General features: G+C 31.5%; 1 protein-coding gene and 2 long non-coding RNA genes across 3 annotated transcripts; 2 read left to right on the top strand and 1 right to left on the bottom strand.

Annotated features, from left to right (window-relative positions):
* Positions 1-1,639: 1,639 nt before the first annotated feature.
* Positions 1,640-6,310, bottom strand: LOC108216699 (homeobox-leucine zipper protein HDG11). Its single transcript, XM_017389532.2, has 11 exons — positions 6,164-6,310; positions 5,763-5,927; positions 5,137-5,254; positions 4,849-5,037; positions 4,213-4,680; positions 3,996-4,097; positions 3,679-3,888; positions 3,410-3,590; positions 3,045-3,316; positions 2,869-2,958; positions 1,640-2,533 (listed from the first exon to the last, which is right to left on the bottom strand). The coding sequence occupies exons 2-11, from the start codon at positions 5,882-5,884 to the stop codon at positions 2,144-2,146; spliced, it is 2,142 nt and encodes a 713-aa protein (XP_017245021.1). The 5' UTR covers positions 5,885-5,927; positions 6,164-6,310; the 3' UTR covers positions 1,640-2,143.
* Positions 6,311-17,999: 11,689 nt separating this feature from the next.
* On the top strand, positions 18,000-18,513 carry LOC135152089 (uncharacterized). Its single transcript, XR_010291269.1, has 3 exons — positions 18,000-18,123; positions 18,211-18,260; positions 18,407-18,513. It is a non-coding gene; the product is annotated as an uncharacterized LOC135152089 (long non-coding RNA).
* Positions 18,514-19,678: 1,165 nt separating this feature from the next.
* LOC135151916 (uncharacterized) lies at positions 19,679-20,463 on the top strand. The gene is made up of 3 exons (XR_010290824.1): positions 19,679-19,796; positions 19,883-20,198; positions 20,312-20,463. It is a non-coding gene; the product is annotated as an uncharacterized LOC135151916 (long non-coding RNA).
* Positions 20,464-20,841: the final 378 nt, after the last annotated feature.

Here is a 20,841-nt window from a genome sequence, read left to right as displayed (position 1 = left end):
TATGTTAGACTCGTCTCGCAAACACTTTTGAGATGGTTAAAAGCAATTTATAAATATTAAAAATAATTTCTCCCTCAATGTAAGTACAAACCTGTTTGGAAGTTTTATTTCAGCTCTGTAAATGTAAATACTATGTAAAAAGATCTTTCTCAATAATTAATTACGGTGAAATTAATTTTCAAAACAGTTTCAAAATACGTGGACAATTTAAGGACACTATTGTTACACGACCAATACCACCGTTAACATCAGTTCACGTATAGTTCAAAGTATCACTCGCAATAGATAACATGTTAATCGATTATCAACGATCATTAAATACACATTCCAGAAAATTACTAGCTAAAAATAGTGTTGTTAGAGTATCTCCAACCATACAAAACTCTTACCTAAAAAGTGAGTTGACATTCTAAATATAAAAAATTTAGCTAACCTCTTGAAAAAATCACACAACAACCACGTGAATTTGTTGGCTATAATTATAAACAACCTCCTATCATCCTATGGATGGTTATATTTGTCGAACCTCTGCAGGTTTGTGAGAAATTTGTAGGATTGATTGCACATCATTTATTAATATATTAAACTGATATATTCTATTTTAACAAACTAAAATATTAATAACATTATATTTTTAAATTATAGCAAACCAATAGAGCCAATATCATTGAAGTACAATGTCTTACGGGTTCAACAAATTTTACCTAATGTCTTGCAGGTCCAATTTAGCCAACGATTATGGCTAACGCCGTTGGATGCTCTTACAATCCTAATTTAAAATCATGCATAATATTTTGTTCTTGTTATTAATTTATAATTTATTTTTTGAAACCTATAAAAAAATTGTTGAAATATAAGTAATGCAATCTATATCATATCAAATATTTTTAATGATATCTATTATTGCGGTCAATACTTTTGTAGTCAGTATCTGAACAAGTATTATGAATATTATTGTCATACAGTCTACACTTTTCGGACTAACACGTCAAGGATCATCAATATTTGCTCAACACGATTATTAATACATTAAATAACAGTTTTTTCAATAATTGGTCATCTCTTCGTTCCAAAATAATACTAGTCATATTGATTTTTACACGTAATTTGAGAGATAAAAAGATACATATTCTTATATATTATTTTTGTTAAAATAAAAATAAATATTAAATTTTCATTTAGAAAAAGAAAATTTAAAGAATAATATTTAAAAATATGTTTTTTCGCACATCCCTAAAAAGTCAAATCGGCTATTAGTATTTTGGAACCGAGCGAATAAATCACAAAAACAAAAGTAAAACGTGATTAACTGTAATATTTAATTTTACCTAAGTTCTTTGCTACGCTGCTACATAAAGAAAAAAGGAAGAGAAAACGTACACATCCTGACATGCATATACAACATAGCAATTCTATGTATGTGTCAGCATCTCTGTTTGGATGGGGACGGACGGAGTGGTAGCTAACGAATTTACACATACTCTCAAGTGGTCCTTACTGTCACCAATTCGGTAACTTCACCGTATCAAGGTAAATTACATCTTTTTTGCTTTGTGTTAAAAACAGACCCAATTTTCAAACTTGGACCACCTTCAGAACATTCCTGTATTATCTATATGATGATACATGCATTTACGTATGTAGAAAATTTCATATATAAAGTCAAGAAGAATAATACAGTACAGAGTCCATGAACAGAAGTCAATACCCGAACCATACATAATAGTTGCTGTGTTTAAGAAAACAAACCACATGATAACAACTATTGAGCACAGACATTACATAAATTCCCACAGCTGGGTACTATCTCTCGTCTATGGTTCGTTCTTGACTCCGTATCTCAAACCATGATAGCGATTATTGAAAAACCGGATAAGCTAGACTAATGCCCTTCTAATGATGAAAATAGATGATCAAAAAAATTAAATGATGCTATCAAGTAGTTGAAAGTGGTAGTAATAAGTTTGACAGTAACAAAAGGAAAATAAGAAAACAACTCCAGCAGTTGTAGCAGAAAAGCATGCATGCAGCAATAAGTGATGAACTTCATAGCTATTGATGAGAGTGCATTGAGAGCCCTCAACTAACCAAACTCAACCCCCCACTAACTATTAAATTTTCTTGAACCAGGAGGTGATTAATTTCAAGTAGAGCTATTCAAGGCAACTTTAATTTGTTGTACAGTGTTTCCGATAAGGTTATTAACCGTGTTCACCGACTCTTGGCTCATTTTCGTTGTGGTTGATGCCATATGACTTACCATAATCTGTATTACAATTGTCAAGAGGGACCCTGTCGTTGTCGTGGAACTACTGCTTGAAGCTCCCTCATGAACTGTTTGTAGTGTACTAGTCCGACCATCCGGAGAAATGGTGAATCCTGATGGAAGAAGAGGAATGTAGGAAGTGTCTTCACCACTCATGGCTATGTTTATGGCAGGTAGGTCTACAGGGCTGTACACAACTAATGAACCGGAAGAGTCTATGCAGCTTTCTTGAAGTACCAACATGTTGCTCTGGCTAGTATTGAAAGCCTGGAGATCATTTAATAAAAGTTTCTTGAAATGTATTCAGTATTTGACAGTATAAGTAATGACAATATTGTGATGCATAAATATTCGGTCTGGCTATTTTTATCTTGCATACGGGAAAAGGAACAATCATGCAGATCTTATAGAAGTATAATTTCACTACACCTAAAAATACAATATTGTATAGCTAGCTGTATGTGAACTACACATTTATGGTGGTGCTCAACTCAAAATTTTAACAAGTTCACTGCAGTAGTAGGAACTAAGGAATTAGATAGGAAATTAAGTAATTAACAACATTTTGAAGGAAAGATATTCTTTAGCTAAATTGATCGTACCCGAAGAACAGAGATACAGTTCCCTGAATGAGATCCATTAGCAATGTGAGCAACTTCTTGGACAGGATTGTGATCCGAGAGAACATCCCACTGCGCAAAGGGATATCAAATAATTACAAGAAAATAAAAAATAAAAAAAAGAATGGATAATGAGTTCAAAATGGTTAAACTTGTACCTGAGGTCGAGTTCTTTCATCTCTGAAGAAATTGAAAACAATTTGTGGAGGAAGTGGCAGCCAAATAGTGGCGGCTGCGCTAAGGACCATTCCATGAGGCTGACCAAGATTTGCAAATCTGTGGAGGTTGGCTCGAACTTCAAACTCATTTGGCGTCCCAGATAACGCAGTCCATTGCTGACTATTAGGCAAATTAATGATAGAACAAAAATTGTTTACCATTCTCTGAGCAAGTTTCATCATGCTTCTTTTACCATATGGAGATGTTATAACTGGAAAATGGAAACAAATTGATCAGTTATCTACTTAAATATATATCTAAATAAATTTATGCATTATAAACAATCAAAACAAAGATCCAGCACCTCCTCCAACATCACGAGTTGTAGTTCCAGTGACCATTGAACAAGCAACTCTTTCACATGATCTCTGAAGAGTAGAAATCCATCTTTCAGCACCAAAAGCTAAGCCACTGTAAATGTGATCTTTATAAAGTCTATGGACGGGACCTTTATCTTCAACTTCCATGTGTTCCATCCAAGTAACCTGTATATGTAAGAATGAAAGTAATTGAACTTGAAAAGGTGCAGCAACAAATTAATCTTTGTTAGTAGGACAAGGCTGAGATTAGGACCTTGGAGTAGCCATTTGGCATGTCTTGAATCAAGCATCCAGAAGGCATCCGACGTGCTCGGCATTGAGAAGTAAACAAGCTATCTTGAGGAAGATCGTAAGAAACATCAACAATAGCCCATGAACCTTCCTCGATTTGCTGACAGAATCTAAGGGAGTAAAATTGCCGAGTTGGTACTAATGGCGACAGCACTTGCAACTCTTGGTACATCTGCAATTTATCAGGGTTCATAAAATACATAGTTTGCTATAATTTACATATACATGATGTCATTGACAACAATGAAAAACTGAATAACAAGAACTGCTGGTTCTTACAAGTTGTAGTGAACCGCTTTGGCTGCCTATAGTTCCAGGTGATATTACTGCGATTGTTGCTGCCCTTGAGACGATGGTGGGAAGTAGCTCAACCCATTTGTTCTGACAATTGAAAATGAAAACATATAAATTTAAAAGATAATTACTCTCAAGTGTCAGCCTGGTATGAAAAGGTATCAAAGTATACAAACAGCTGGAATTAACAGGATAAACGAACCGAGTCTAGGAACAAATTAACCAATGCCAGACCATTCATGATCACAACACCAGAATCCCTTGAAGCCTCAACATAAACATTAGGATTCTTCAAATGACTATTAACTCGTGGAAATATTCTCTCATAACTTTCAAGATTAAGTACTTCTTTTCCATCAGTTGCGGACTTCATCCAGAATGGCTCATTGCCTTGCAACAGTCTGATCAATTCTTCCATGGCATTACGAGCAATATCAGTCATCAGTGTCTTATCCATATCTGTTATGCTCGTGCTCTGATATGGAATGTTTGGAACGTTCAATGAACTGCCAGGAAGAAGATCAAGATCAAGTGATGGACCGCTCATTCCTTGAATTCCATAACTTCCCATGGATAAGTCTAATGAAGATATATGGATAGGTTGAATTGGTGGGAGTTGAGAAATAGGCCTCCCAATGTACTTTGCAGCAACACTTGAAACTCTGTCAAGCTATAAAGCATGCCAAAACTATTATGTTAGTTAAACTTTATAGCAAAATTCATCATTTAAATCTATCTTAAGTTTTTAGTTATCATGCATTTATTGGAAACAATATGATAGAGTCAATTAATATCCAAGTGATAAGAATTCGAGACCCAAAACAAGAAACGTTTTAACCTCTTCTTTCAGATGCAAGTTCTCCATGTGCAATTTTTGTTCATCAAAATAAGGATCTTCTCCAATAGGAGGACCGCCACAAGAAGGGCATATTACATTCTTCAATGCCTCTCTGATTGCGATGTTTTCACACCGTATCTTATCGTTCTCAGCACGAAGTGCACAATTATCAGCTCGCTCATGTTGTGCCTAAATAAATACAGTAAACATCACATATAACACAAAACAATGGAGCAAAATCAGAAAACAGATACCAAGATAATTAAAGATTCATAAAGTAACAAGAACCTTCATTTGTGTTCTCCTGTTTTGAAACCAAAATTTTATCTGACGTGGAGACAAACCCAACTCTCTGCTTAATTGCATTCTCATCTTCTCATCCGGATGTGGAAACTCTTTGAAAATTCTTCATTCCCATGACGTTACCAAAAAAAAAAAGCCTTAGTATATTCAAAATACAAAATAGTTTCTTGATAGAAGTACATTTGACATGTCACACTCAATGCCTTCCACTATTAAGGTATGTAATTATGTGCATCACTCATAACAAATTCTAGAACTATAAACCTTTCTTAAGCATAAAAATAAATAATTAGCACGACTTAATACTTATATTTAAGTACAACCTCAAGAAAATTCGAAGTTCCGAACCGTACCCCTCCTACAAGGGATGATATATTCCAGTGTGACACTGCACCCTCGGTAGGGTTTAACATCAAATTTAGTCCTAATTATCTAAAATATGCACATGTCAAAACTTGAGATATCCATGTTCTAACAACTTCATTAATTGATGGATGTTTGAAAAAAAAACATAATCATAAAGCAAAGATAACAAAGATAGAACAACATATACGGTGTGACGGAATCAGAGCGGAACTAGCGTAGCGTAATTGAGTATATATAAAAAATACCCTTCCAGCTTCTGAATCTGGTTAGCAGTGTGACGATGATAACGTTTCTTTCTCCGGTGAGGATCCAAGACATCATGGTTGTCATCGCCGGAGCCACCTCCTGCTCCGCTCCCAAACTCCATGTAAAAAAAGCTAGTTTTGCCGCTGAGTTGAAGTAAAGATATTCTGTTGGCGAGAGTATAAATAGTTGAAGCACTTGTGTTTAGAAACCCCTCGTAATCCCATGATATAAACACACACAAAATAGTAGTACAAGAAAGAGAAAAGAAAAAAAGATATGGATAATAATTATGACTTGCCCTGTGTTAATTATTATAAAATAAAATAAAAGATTCTTAGATTTGGCTGATACGGGATTTGATTACAGGCTTTGATCACGGCCGGAAAAGATTATATCTCACCATGAATTCAGATTTTGTACGTTGATAGAGCGTGTATAGTTAGTGTGAGTGTGTATTTACGCAGAGAAAATAAGAGAGAGGAGAGAGATGCAATAGAGCTGCAGTGCGAGTTAAAGCAAGGCGAAATATATGGGGTAGGAGTGGGAAGGTGAGTAATTAAAGAGTTTCCGTTGTTTTAGAAATGAGCTTGGTAAGAGAGCCATTATCCTACGTAGGTAATTTAACTTGTGCAATCACACGTTGGTACATAAAAATGTGATGCAATTTACATGTTTAAATTTAAAATAATTTTAATGAAAATTTTAAATAAAATTTTAATATATAATAACTAAAACATTTTTATAATAAATTTATATGATTTTATCATTAAAAAATTACAAATACTAAAAAATATAAATATAAACATAATGAAAACTAAGAGTCATATTATATAATACTATCAATTTATAAAATTTGGTAAAATAACGAGGTTAGATTTATAAAATAATAATTAACTATTTTAAAAGTAAATAATATACACGTATAGGGTGAGTTTTAAATTAGAACTAGAACCTAGAATCGTAGATATAAGTTCTACTCATTTAGAATTAATGATTATGATTTGAAAAAATCAATTAATATCCCCTCTTTAAAGTACACGTTATATTTTATATTATATTAGATAATAAATTATGTATTATATTTTACTCTCTTCATTTTTTTTATATGTCATTTTTGACTTGGGCACATATTTTTAGGTGGGTTGACCGGATAGAAAACGTATTACTTTTAATTGATTTTTTTTGTGAATTAAAATTTTGATTACATATTTTTATTCGAAAAAGAAAATTTTCAAAAAAATACTTTTAATTACCCGGTCAAAGCACTTAAAATTGCGTCAAACGTCATATATTAAAAAACAGAGAGAGTAATGTATGACACGTGATATTTCATAATTAATTAACTAATTATTTCATTTTGGCTTATATCATATTTTTGAATTGAATTTATTTTTTCACCTATTATTTAATATACTATAATAGATTATTATAATTATGTTACTTTTATATAAGTTCTATATTGACAAGAATAGAGTACAGTTTTTTTTATAAGCAGATATTTTATTAATAAAATATAATAATAACTTGGTTTGAGAGCATAGATAACAAAATATTTATAATATATTGTAATAATATTTTCTCGTTTCAATGAATATATTATTTTATCTATTACTAAAAAATACTTAACAAGAAAATGATATTTAGACTCGAAAAACAAGAAATTGATATTTGATCAATAATCTCAACAAATATTTCACCCGTTTTTAAATTAATAGTTAATTTTGCCTTTTTTAGTCATAATAACCAATTTATAACATGATACATATTACAAAGATTATATTAATGAAAAGTAATATATAATAAAAAGATATTGTTCACTTTCTTAAATTATAAATAACAGTTCATAATTTTGGTCAAATATTGGATTATTGGTGAATTTAATCGTAAATAAATAAACTATTGATTGAAACGAAGACAATAATATATATATATATATATATATATATATATATATATTCAAAAAAAACTATAAAAAGGATAAAATAAGTAATATACTAAATGATGACTAAATTTTATCATTTTTAAAATTTTAGCAACCAAAATTTCGAGCTTCTAAATAATTGGTCAGACATTGTTTTAATATTCCAAAATAATGATTAAAAATTATTTATTTCTGAAAAAATAACTTTTAATCATCATTTTATCAATTAAGACATATGTGAATTTGAAATTTCCGTAAATGATCAGCCATCCATCAATGCTTTACTCGAGTAACGTTCACATTGACAAATCATATATGCTCGTTTTTTCGTGTGTACAGGATTATTGTATACATTAATACTAAGAAAATATATAATTGACAACCGTTTTAACATATACGAGAGATATACATTTTTTCATAATCTTGAAGTGGCTGATAATCTTATACGTTATTAACATGATGCGATTGCTGCTTGTTTGTTTGTGTATCTGTGTTGAAATATCTTCTGGTAATTACTTTTTTCCCGTACTTTTTTATTTATCGAGCGTATGATATCATATATTTAATATGACATATTTCACATTTAACTATTATTTTACGAATATAAAATAACACATGTATTTGAATATATAGAGAGACAGAGACTTATTCTACTACAAACAGAGTAATTCTATAAATTTAAAACTAGCTACTATATCACTAATTTCTACCGCAGGTATCACTTATAATTTCTACAGCATTCCCGCCTCCACCTTCAAAACCACAAATCCACCTCCCGTTAGTTCCATTGCCTTGAGATACCTTGTCATCACGATATGCAACCTAGAATCGAGCAACATTATGATCATAAGGGTTAGGAGAGTTAAGTGGGGAGCAATGTAATCATAAGGGTTAGGAGAATTGAGGTACTGTTTGGGGTTGCTGTACAGCAACAGCAGTTTTTTGCTGAAAAGGAGGTGAAAAACTGTTTGGTAAATTTATAAGCAGCTTTTCTGAACAGCAGTTTTTGGCTAAAAAGCTGCTTTTAGAAAAAGCAGGTCCTCCCATGCTTTTGGAAAAAGCTGCTTTCAGCTTTTGCAGAAAGCTGTTACAAATTTAATTATCAAACTTCACAACAAAAAATATTTTTTTATATTATAACTTAAAATAAGCAAATATCAAAAAAAATTACCAAACAGTTATCTGAATTCTACAACAGCACTTTTTTTACCAGCACTTTTTCTGATCGCACACAATTTTTAACAGCACTTCCAAACAGACCCTGAGTGGAGAGCAATATAATCATAAGGGTTAGGAGAATTGAGTGGGGAGTGAGGGTGTATCCTGGGTGGGCGATGACATGACATATAAAGGACAGCGATATCGTTTATAGTTTCTCTTTGTTTGTATTTTAATATTTATTTTAATGATTTTTATTTGAACATTTACCTATATACATACACGTGTTTTTAGTTGTACAAAAAAAAAGCGTGATCTCTTACTTCCCCCTCGTGCTGACATAAAAATTCATACATGACATAACTAATTTTTCCGAATCAAATATAAGATATAAATCTGAAAATAAAGTCATACATAAATAATTCAAAATAAAAAATCATAACAAAAGTTTGTGTTCAATGATTTAGATTCTGATTTTGTATTCAATTTTCATGTATTAAATAACTCCAAGAAAATATCATAGAAGAATGTTTTTTATATCATTAAATTCTAATGAATATTTTAAAATTAAAAAACAAATAAAAGTTCAATTACGTGTACAGCTACTAGGTACTTTGAGTTTTTGAATATGTGCGCATGCATCGAGGATATACGCCCACGTAGATGTGCATCGTTTGTATCGTGAAAATCAACCGATATGAAAGTCAACCGGCTTCTTATCGATTTTGAACGGATCTTCCCGTCACGAACCACCACTGACAATCATTTTTAATAAAAAAGTAAACTTTAATTTAATAAATAATGATAATTTTTTATTTTTTTTTTCTGATTGATTAGACACGCACATCCAGAGTCGAACTCGCAAAGGGGTACAATAGCTCAACCACCGCACCAACACTTGTTGACCAATGATAATCTTATATATATATAAAATGTTCTATTAATCAAACAATTTCATCAGAATAAGAACTAATGGTATATCTCATAATCACATACTCCCTCCGTCCCTTCCAATTCTTATCGTTTGAAATGGAGTGTTCGGCACGCATTTTAAGACTCATATAAAGTATTGTTCCATATTTTATTTCTAAAATTTTCTTTTTCTGAATAAAAATCTAATGTTTAAATTTTTATTCAAAAAAGAAAAATTACAAAAATAAGTTATGGAACTATATTTTATATGAGTCTTAAAGTGCGTGTCGAGCCCTCCATTCCAAACGATAAGAATTGGAGGGGACGGAGGGAGTATAAAAGACCTGATTTTGAAACATCGTTACAAGAATTACTAGTACTACTATTGCTACGATTTCTCCCACCGAAGAATTGCTTTTCTTGCTTTTGTATTGTACCACATAATTAATTTTGTACAATTTCACATATGTGATTATAACTCAGTCAGGTGTACAGTTAGGAAGCTTTTAAGGCTGAGTGGCATTCAATTTTCTTCAACTTTTACGGGGCGGAGTACTATTTTCCGGCGACTTTGATGCCCAAAATTACTAAAACACCCCTCTTAGGATTCATCATTTTCGTATAAATTCTATGCTGACACGGTTTACGAGGACTACAAGCAAATGTCGAGCTGTAACATTTACTCGTGGGACGCGTTCACTCGGCAAATGTACATATAATTTGTACACTTCGATTTTAATCTATTTTCTTGACTTTGGCGTTAAAATTCAGACTACGAACATATTCTGCTCGCCCCGTTTCGGTTAAAATTTGTTACTGTATAATGTATTTAAAAAATCATTATAAAATAGCTACATAAAGTAGTTCATATATCTCGAAAGTATATAAAACACCTAGACTTACAGTCTTACACTATAAAATAGGTCATATATTTTTAAAAGTATTTATGACTTCTTAATAATAATTTTAGTTAAAATTAAATTATCTGAATCATAAAATAGTTATACACAACTATAGATTTAGGATATATGTATTTAAATTATTTCATATATGTGGATCCAAATATACTTTTCTATATAGTTTATAATCTGGTTTGATGTAATATGTTGCGTGGTAACGAAGTGCTGTTATCAGGGATGAGCATGGTGCGGTTCGGTGCGGTTTGTAAAATCAAAAACCAAAATCAAACCACATATAAATGGTGCGGTTCGGTTTTTTAAATTCGGTTTCGGTTTTAAATGGTACGGTTTCGGTTTCAAAACCAAATATATAATTTTTTTGATATATTTATCAAAATGCGATATGAATATATAAATAGTGATATAATTTTTCATAATATAAATATATAAAATAATATATGCATGAGCTATGGCAACACCACACCCTCACAGGTATCTCATATAAATTACTAATGGTTATTGAAGTAACCTGTGCACTGGACAGCCCTTGCCAGTTAGTTGCCGCCTTCTGTTGTAGCATATAAACTTAAATATTGGCGAAGTAAAGCAGAATAAAGAAGAAGAAAACACCATATAGTTTATTGGACAATTATATGATAGTCTATAAAATTAAATTAAAATATTGATATACATAATTTAAAATACATATATAATTAATTTTATTTGGTTCGGTTCGATTTGTATTCGGTTTTAAAAAATTTAAAACCAAACCGCAACCATATTAATGGTTCGGTTTTTATTCGGTTCGGTTATTAATTGGTTCGATTTTTGGTGGTGCGGTTTCGTCCAGTTTTTTGTGGTTTCGGTTTCGGTTCCGGTTTTCGGTTCGGTTTTGCTCATCCCTAGCTGTTATAATGGCAAATATTAAATGATTTTATAAATTAATGTATCTTTAATATTTGTTGAAAAAATCATTGTTAGAATATTGAATATACTGCAGTACTAGCTAATATGATGACCATCTTAATAAATTTACATTTAAGTTTATAAATACGACTTTATTATTTAAGAAGTATATGATACCTATTTTAGGTCCTCCAATTTAAACCCCCTTTAATTTCTTTCACCCATCACAATTTATATATATATTTTGTATGTCGCGTACACACAGTGTCCCTTAAATAAATTATGGTCAGAATACGTTATAGTAGAGTCGCTGAGCTTTGATTTAATTCAACAGATCATCCCGTTATATCTATGTTCAATTTAATAAAAAATAATGAATCCATATGTATGAGAATGTAAGAAGCTGCTGTGAGTAAACATTCTTCAGGGTACTGAGGAATTTATGGCTGAAAAATTGACACGTGTTTTAAGCTTGTCATCGGAGAAAACTTTTCTAACAGCGTGTCTGCGTGAAATGGTTACCGAAAAAGAAGTGTTTAGAACGTCTCCGATATATAAAATCTGCTCAACCTACCACACATTCTGTTTGGATGGTAATACTTATACTGATTGATTGTATTCTTAAATATATTATATTATTATATTTATAAATTATTATAAATAAAATATATTGTTTAATATGACAATCGTGAAATCTGTTGTCGTGATTCGACAAATATAATCATTCATAATAAATTGACTAAAATGATAGAAGAAAAGAGTATGATTAGAGTGTGATATTTTTTACAAGATTATCAATATTTTTTATTTTTATCATGCGAACTCATTTTTTAGGTAAGGATTTTTTTATAGTCGGAGTTGTTCTTACTAAATAGATATAGGGGAATTATCTTGTATACTACCTTCTCTAATCTTATTTTCAAAAATACTACCTTCTCCAATCTTATTTTCAAAAGTACTACCTTCTCTAAAATATTTTCAAAAATACTACCTTTTTGAAAATATTTTCCAAAAATACGGTGGTTGCATATGCTACCATATATGCAACTACAAATCCTGATTACAAGTTTCAGTTTTCAAATGTCATTTTCGACCTCATCTTTGGAGTCGATATATATATAATCCTGGCGGGGCCATTAGATTACAATAGAATCAACTGAATACAACCTCATATGCAACCATATATGCAACTACAAATCATATATATATATATATATATATATATATATATAGATTCCAAAGACGAGGTCGAAAATGACATTTGAAATCTGAAACTTGAAATCAGGATTTGTACTACCTTATCCAATCTTATTTTCAAAAATACTACCTTCTCTAAAATATTTTCAAAGATACTGTGGTTATGAATAAAAAAAAGCCCATAAATATATTTATATACATATAATTAAAAGTGTTTGGATTTTATTTTTATAAGAAATATTTATACTAAAAAATTAAAATATCAAACACTCTTGATTATTTGTATTTAAATTTATCAACAGATATTTTTTATAAAAAAATATCATAAATATATTAACTGAGATATATTTATTTAAATATATAATAAAAAGGATATCTTAAAAATAATAATTATCACTCAAATATTACTTAGTTGGTACTCCCTCGTTTCTTTTATTTGATGATAAATTTGCTTTTTGACACACGGTTTTAAATACTTGGCTACGACTAAATTTAACTTCGTGTAATAAACTTTTTTGTTAATTAAAACTTTTGTTGCATATATTTATTGAATTTTTTTTTAAAAGTTAAATTTAACTATATGGTCAAATATTTAAGACGTGTGACAAAAATCAAAATTTAAAATTATAGAAATTATAAGGTGTATGTCATTGTTAAAAAGCAAATATTAAAATTTTTGTATAATTAATTTAAATCAGTAGTACATATAAACCAGTATCAATTTAAATCAAGATCGCATAAATTTATAAACGCAGGATGCGTATGTTACATTGGATTAGTGAGTGACAATAGATTGTATTTGTCAAGATTAAGGGACCAGTGACGGAGTCATATTGGGCTCAGGACCCGTTTGGGCCCTCCTTCAAATTTTTATAACCACTTCCCGTATAGTATGATCATGTGTGATATGTAGATCAAGTGGAATTTTACGAAGGACCCATATTTGAATCCTTGTGTAGTCATTGTTTTTAAATTTTTTTTATCATATTTTGGCTTTCCCTATTTTCAGTTTGAGGGGAATTTTTTTAACATATTTTGGCCCTCAACCCCGGCTCTGCCACTGAGTGTGACATCGATTTATAGGAAAGTGAGATAATGTAGATTGATGTGACCCTCCCTGATAATAAACTCTGGCTCCGTCATGTGTGACATCGATGTATTGGAAAGTGAGAGAAGGTAGATTGATGTGATAGGGTATGTTTATCGAAGACGGATAACAATTTCAGGAGGATTGATAACATATCAGTTGAGTAAGAAAAGAGGGATATACTTAAATGTATGTTATATAACTGAACAACTAATTATGTTTGGATATGAAAATCTTAAATCTTAAACTGATATGATTTTAAATCCAGCTCCTCGGCGACAATATAATAAAATAGTTGAGTCTAATTCATGGTGATTAAATTGTAATTTCATTTAACATTATACGTGTTTGTGTTTGTTTATATTATATATATTATATATTAGGTACACTCATTATTTTGTTATGTACTAAATTGCCGGTTTTCACGAAAAAAATCAATATACTTATATAAAGGAGAAGCGAGGGGCGTGTGCCGTGTAGGTGGCGCCTCTCACATCGCTCCGTTCTATTTTTCTAATTTTCTGGAATTTTTGGATTAAAGATATCAAAAAAATTTGTTTCAGATTAATTGATATGGTATATATCTTGGCATAAATTAATCTGATTCTGTTTCGAATTATATATGGAATATAATAAATTGCAAGTATTAATCTGATTCTGTTTCAGATTACTTATGGAATATAATAAATTGCAAATATTAATTTGATTCTGTTTCAGATTATTTATGAAATATAGTAGTTTGCAAGTTTTTTAATCTGATTCTATTTCAGATTATTTAATTATGGAAAAGAGTAGCACACAAGTCTTTCTGCACCTATAAATACTTCTACAGGTTGTAGGGTTTTGGATATCTAAACACAACCTACACACCCTCTCAATATCACAGTTAGGGGTGTGTGCATTCAGTTCGGTTTTCGGTTAACCGAAATAATTTCGGTTCAGTTAATCGAAATTTATATTTCAGTTCGGTTTTCGATAACCAAATTTTCATTTTCGGTTATTCACTTTTTTAATCGCAGGTAACCGAAAACCGAACGGTTAACCAAAGTTTTATTTATTTTATAAAAAAAATATCAGGTGCAGGTGTAGGTGACATTATCAAATCAAGATATCAGGAACAAAGGACTGGCTACTGGCTGAAGACTCTTTTTATTAACTTGGATTGTGAACTTAAATATCTTTAACCACCGTCTTAAAGTGACTCATTGGAGACTTGCAGTTGTAATTTTTAAGCAACAAATTATCTTAATGCTTGATGTAATGATGTTTATTTCAAATTATTTTCATAGTTTTTACTTTTCAGAGGTTTTCTAAAAATTTCGTTTAATAATTTCGATTTTCGGTATTAATCGAAATTTAAATTTTGGTTCGGTTACAAAACCGAAATTAATTCGATTCGGTATTCGGTAGAGTTTTTCATAGAATTTCAGTTTCGATTAACCGAAATAAATTTCGGTTTTGGTTTCGGTTAATCGAATGCACACCCCTAATCACAGTGATATATGTTTGTTGGTTATTCTTTTGTAATATTTGTTTTGGTCGTCGGACGTATTTGTTGTTGTTTGCAAGCTTATTGTCTGTTTTATTGGGCGATCGATGTATATGGTTGGATGTCATCAATCAGTTCTGTTAAAGAGCCGTATGCTTTTTATATGCAGGGAGTGGTGTATATGTCTAAGAAGTAGTGTGTGGAAAAATTAATGACAATGTTAGTCAAGAACATGATTATTTTTTAAAAAAAACACCATTAGAATAGTTAATGATAATGTTAGTCAAGAACATGATTACTTTTCAAAAAGAAAAACAATTAAAATTAAGATTCGTCATGCTTTAAATCGTTAATTACATATAAAAATTTATTATCATTTTTTCACTCATGAATTATAGTCCAGTTTTACAATTTAAATATTAATATTGGTATTGTATCGAGATGTTTATAATATAAAATTTATTTTATTCTACAAATATTAATTTTGAATTATTAATATAATTTTTATAAGTCGCCGCAAATTGATTTTATTCTATAAATATTAATTTTGAATCATTAATATAATTTTTATAGGTCGCCGCAACGCGCGGCTTTTCAACTAGTTATTCCTCTTTGAGAACAAAGATATCATCTACGTATATATTATTATTTTTAAATCCCGCTCTAAACGTAATATAACAAATATATTTGATTAAGTTCATTTCCATGGTTAAGTCTACAAAGACGAAAGGTCAATTCATAATAGGAAGTTTCAAATCGAATGTGACCAAGACTTTGCCTCTTTGAATAGTTAGAACAAGTCCATCACCAACTATTAACAACTCTGGGAAGTCTGGTGCACATCAGTAGGTAGGGAAATTCTCATTTGTCGGGTAAATTTTGATGGTATATATACATTAATTAACGATGACCTCGGATAATTAATCAAATCAATGGAAGAAAACTGTGAAGTGGATAATGTTCAATACTTCAATACTTCTTCGGTATTGAAATAAGGTTATTTGATTTTTTGGTAAAAATTATTAAATTTTTTGACCGCTTAGTTAAAATTGTTATTTTTTAATTATTCTTTTTTGAATTATAATATTAATCATATATTTTTGTTTAATAAAAGAAAATTGTAAATATAATGATTTTAACTATGTTGACAAACAATTTAGAAGTGTGTGATAAAAGTCAAACAATCTATATTTCAAGATTATTGGAATATAAAAATTAACCGGCCAAAATTATATATCTTCTTCATTTTTTTAGAAAAATAAATGATAACCGGCAAGTCCTAACAATTGATTTGAAGTGGTGGTTGAATGAAGTGTTTTTAAGATAATGCTTGTCCTGGTGCTCATCTTTACTACTAGTGTGATACTCCCTCCCTCCCTGCCGATCAATTTTATACGATTTTTTTTTGGGATGTCCCATCATTTCTATACATTCTCAAAATAGTAACTTTTTAATTTTTATAATATAAAACACTACTCCACCCACTACATTCTCTCACTATCTACATTCTATAAAAACACTATTACATCCACTACTTTCCTCCACTACCTCAAATCTATTATTAAAAAATATGTGGGTCCCACTACTTTACTCACTTTCCATCTAACTTTACTCATTTCTTACATTTTTTCTTGGTCTCCGTGTCCAATCCCAATGTATATAATTCATTGGGACGGAGGGAGTAATTAGTGACGGGAGAACTAGTAATAGACTTATAGCATAAGTCTGAGGAATCTGTCTACACAGGTCATTTCATTTTTTTCGCACGATCATATATTTTAAATTAATATTTTTAATAATATTATTAACAAGAATTTTATTAGAATATTTTTATAAAATTTTACAGTAATCTTTATTATATGATGAAAGCACCTTATATAAATTAACATAATCAAATTATCTATAATACAAAGGGAGTATGATTTTATGATTTATGTGCAGTTATAGACTTAGAGTGAATCTGTATCAAAAATGTTGGGTTCCGTCCCGAATTCTTAAATAAGTTAAAAATCTTAATTTGAGAAGGTATCTTATTTATGATAATTGAGATAATCCGATTCTTGGTAGAATATTAATTATGGAAGAATTTCTATCCAAGATATCATAAATAGGATTTTGAAACAAGAGAGAATTGAGTTTGTATTCAAGAGTGTTGAGTGAGTGAGCGACTCCAATCTTGTAATACATTCATATTTAGTGAATTGGTGGTTTTACCCCTCAGGGGTTTTCATGTTAATTGTTTGTGTTCTTTACATTCGTGTTTGTTATTGTGTTTGATTAACGTCAATCTGCAGTGGATGCGATCCTAACAAAAAACAGTGTGGTGATCACTAAGGGCAAAATCATGATCTATCTGGGCAATGTCGTAGAGGTGGGTGGAAATTTTGCTGTAACTTCAAATAATGGTTTTATCTTCTGCAGTGCACCTTCATGTAACTGTGATACTACGGTCTACGGGCTCCGAGGGATATGATTTTATCGTATGCACTGTCTTTTGTGTTAACGGGCCATGTTATCAATATCAATATCAATCAATATATTCTAAATTCCTGCTAAGCATAACCACCCACTTTTCATGTCTAATATGGTCATTTTCCACTTATTTGGGTTGACCCATTTATCTTGGATATTACCCGGTACTACCTGCTGACTTCCTAACTGCTTTCCCACGATTTGCAATTTGAAATCCCATTATTATCGGAGACGTGATCTCAGGCGCAGTGTAGTGTGTTTGGTTTTGTTCTTCTTCGATCATTCACAGAGCATCTCGAGCTTGCATACGCCATGTCCCGTGTGTTCACTGAAATTGATTGTTGATTATTTTGCTTTTTCAGTATGGTGTTTGTTTTTAGTCCTGACCCATGGTAACGATCTGCAGGTTATGGATGCATTCCGCAGAGCCCGTCGTCTCTTTCTCCGGTGGTACTGGTAAGCCTGCTTTGTCCGTTCTTTAGTCGTTGCCGTGTATACTTAACTTCTTATTCTTCCTCTGCCTCAGGTCGTAAGCGTTGGTAGAATTATAGTGTTAATGCCATGGTATTGTTTTATGGACTTCTTGCATGTGTGTTTCACAGGTTCTTCTGGCGGTAAGACACCATCGTCAAGACTCAAGACATTCTCCTCTCACATATGCATGTACTAATTTCCCGTCATTATCGTCGACTTATGCCAGCAACTCACGTTCAGGTTTGTTATGCATTTATCATCCTCTCTATCGGTAAACATTGTATTAAGTTCTTAATTTACCGGACATTGCATCCATCATCGTGCTTAGGGATTTCGAGTGATGTTACACAAAAGGCCTCATTACTTTCTCAAACAGGGAAGAATATTCGTGGCGCTGAACAATGATAACGTTCGCCTCATACAAAACCTTCCTCTGATTCACAAGCACGCTCAATGCCACCATTACAACAAACTCTGTCAAGCTCCTCCAACAAATCAGGACAGTTTCAGAGCCATCTTTCTAGCAAACCGGGTTTGACAGCAAAGAGCACTCTCGCACCATCTCAAAGGCGTCTAGACAGTGTGAACCTGTCAGGTTATGATCTTTTCTTTACTTACCGCATTTGATTTGCTCTATGTCCAGATATAATTCTACATCCTATAGATATCTACATCCAGGCATCACTATTCAGACTCCTGTTTCTAGACTGATCAAATCGCGTGTTGGTATTAACCAGCCGGGCCATGCATTTGACATGCCTTCGTCGAGTATAAGGCTTCGTAGCTCCACGGATTCTGTGGCCACAAAACAAAGGCTTCTTGAGTCTTATAATCGCGGTACAGTGCCTCTAAACGAAATATTATAAATACTATACCTGCAAGAACTGATTCATACACCTGAATCTGTGCAGTTAAATCGGGGTTGAGCATGAGGTACTTTCTCATTTTAGTTTTTATCAAAAAATTGTAAGTTTTCGCAAAAGATTAATTTTAGTACTATTAATATAGTTACTGGGTGAAAGGTCAAGGAATTAACTTTTTCACTTTTGTTGATGGTGTTCCATATAGTGAAGAGTTTCGGAAAAGTCTTATACATCAGGAAGCAATTGTGTTAATTTTCCATGAAAAACCGGTTTAATCAGCACAGTTTTGTAGCCTGCATATAAATTATTATTTTTAAAAGAATTCTTATTAATTATTTTTAGTTGTTCTTTCTACTGTTGATTTCATGCCATCCGGTGTTTATATTTTGGTTTGATATTTTTACGCTTAATTTGTTTGGTGCATACATGCAAAATATTTATGTTTGAGTGTTGTTCTGAGATTCTAATAGAGGCTTTTTTTTTCAATTGCCCCACAATTCTAATTTAATTTGATGATATCTATTACCAGGTAAAACTTTGTAGTGTTGTGGCATGCGGTTATATGAAGTATTAATAGTGGTTGATTTTATTGTTATTGACGAGCCATTTTAATCCGGTGATGGTTAATCGATCTCTCATCAACCAACAAGTTTAGGTAATAGTGTCTTTTACCTTTTGTTGACCTTTTAGGGTCGTCAAGAAGTTCATAATCTTTCTAAATTTGCGATTTTTCTTTTTAAGGCCGGTGATTTCACCTTCAATGGGAATAATATTTATGCACTAATAAGTTGGGGTAATATATGCGGATACCCCACATTTCAGAAGCAAAATAGTAGAGATGATGCACTGGCACAACAACTGGCTTATTTTGATTATGAGTTCTAAAATGGTGATCCTGACCATCTTAGGATTATTGTAGTTATGCCAAGTCAACCCTGGATTGAACCTGCAACATTGAAACTTAAGCATAGGATCGGGTTTGGACCGTTTCGTGATGTCTGGTTAGCAACACAACACAAGTCATCTGAAGAATATGACTTATGCATAAAAACCTGAGGTTGGCATTAAAATTTCGATATTATATAGGCTTATGCAATTCATTGTTTACTCCTGACATTCTTAAGAGCTTCTTGCAGTAGTGAATAAAATGGTAGTTATTTTATATCGCAGGTTGCTACTGAGTTTTACAATGGCAGTTATTGCTTTGAAGTATATTGACCCCATATCAGGGAGGTAACTTCGTTTTAAAGGGAAAGCATATAATATCCACCCCCATCAAGATCATTGTATAATTTTCCTTTGATTTGCCTATAAGAAGTGGCACCAACAGCACAACTATTTGATAATTTTGATCACAGTACATGTATAGTAAAAGCAAACTATGGATTCATATAAAACATTGTCCTAAATGCATATGCCTTTATAACCTATCGTTTATTATTTGGTGCAGATATAGGATGGGAAGATCTTTCAAAGTATAAGTATACACATTATCAAACTCAAACTATCCACGCATCTTGGAAAGTTTAGCATTAACAAGAAGAAAAGGTGAGCGACGCTATATTAGTGTTATTGTGCCAGAGCACAACCAGGTGGATCATTGTGTCTTGACATATAAGGCAGTGCTGGCATGTGAAAGTTTGATTCCTAACTTTCAAAATTAATTTCTACTTATTATAGTTCATTCTGTTATTTTACAC

This window comes from Daucus carota, chromosome 4, assembly GCF_001625215.2.
Source record: "Daucus carota subsp. sativus chromosome 4, DH1 v3.0, whole genome shotgun sequence".
Taxonomy (NCBI): Eukaryota; Viridiplantae; Streptophyta; class Magnoliopsida; order Apiales; family Apiaceae; genus Daucus; species Daucus carota.
This window is presented reverse-complemented; position numbering and strand designations above follow the sequence as displayed.

Bases quoted from the DNA above. Each gene is read 5' to 3' on its own strand.
- LOC108216699 (XM_017389532.2), bottom strand. From the start codon at position 5,884: ATGGAGTTTGGGAGCGGAGCAGGAGGTGGCTCCGGCGATGACAACCAT. The intron at 5,255-5,762 runs GTATTTTTTATA...ATGGGAATGAAG, and splicing joins CAGATTCAGAAGCTGGAAGG to AATTTTCAAAGAGTTTCCAC. The intron at 4,681-4,848 runs GTTAAAACGTTT...CATGCTTTATAG, and splicing joins ACTTGCATCTGAAAGAAGAG to CTTGACAGAGTTTCAAGTGT.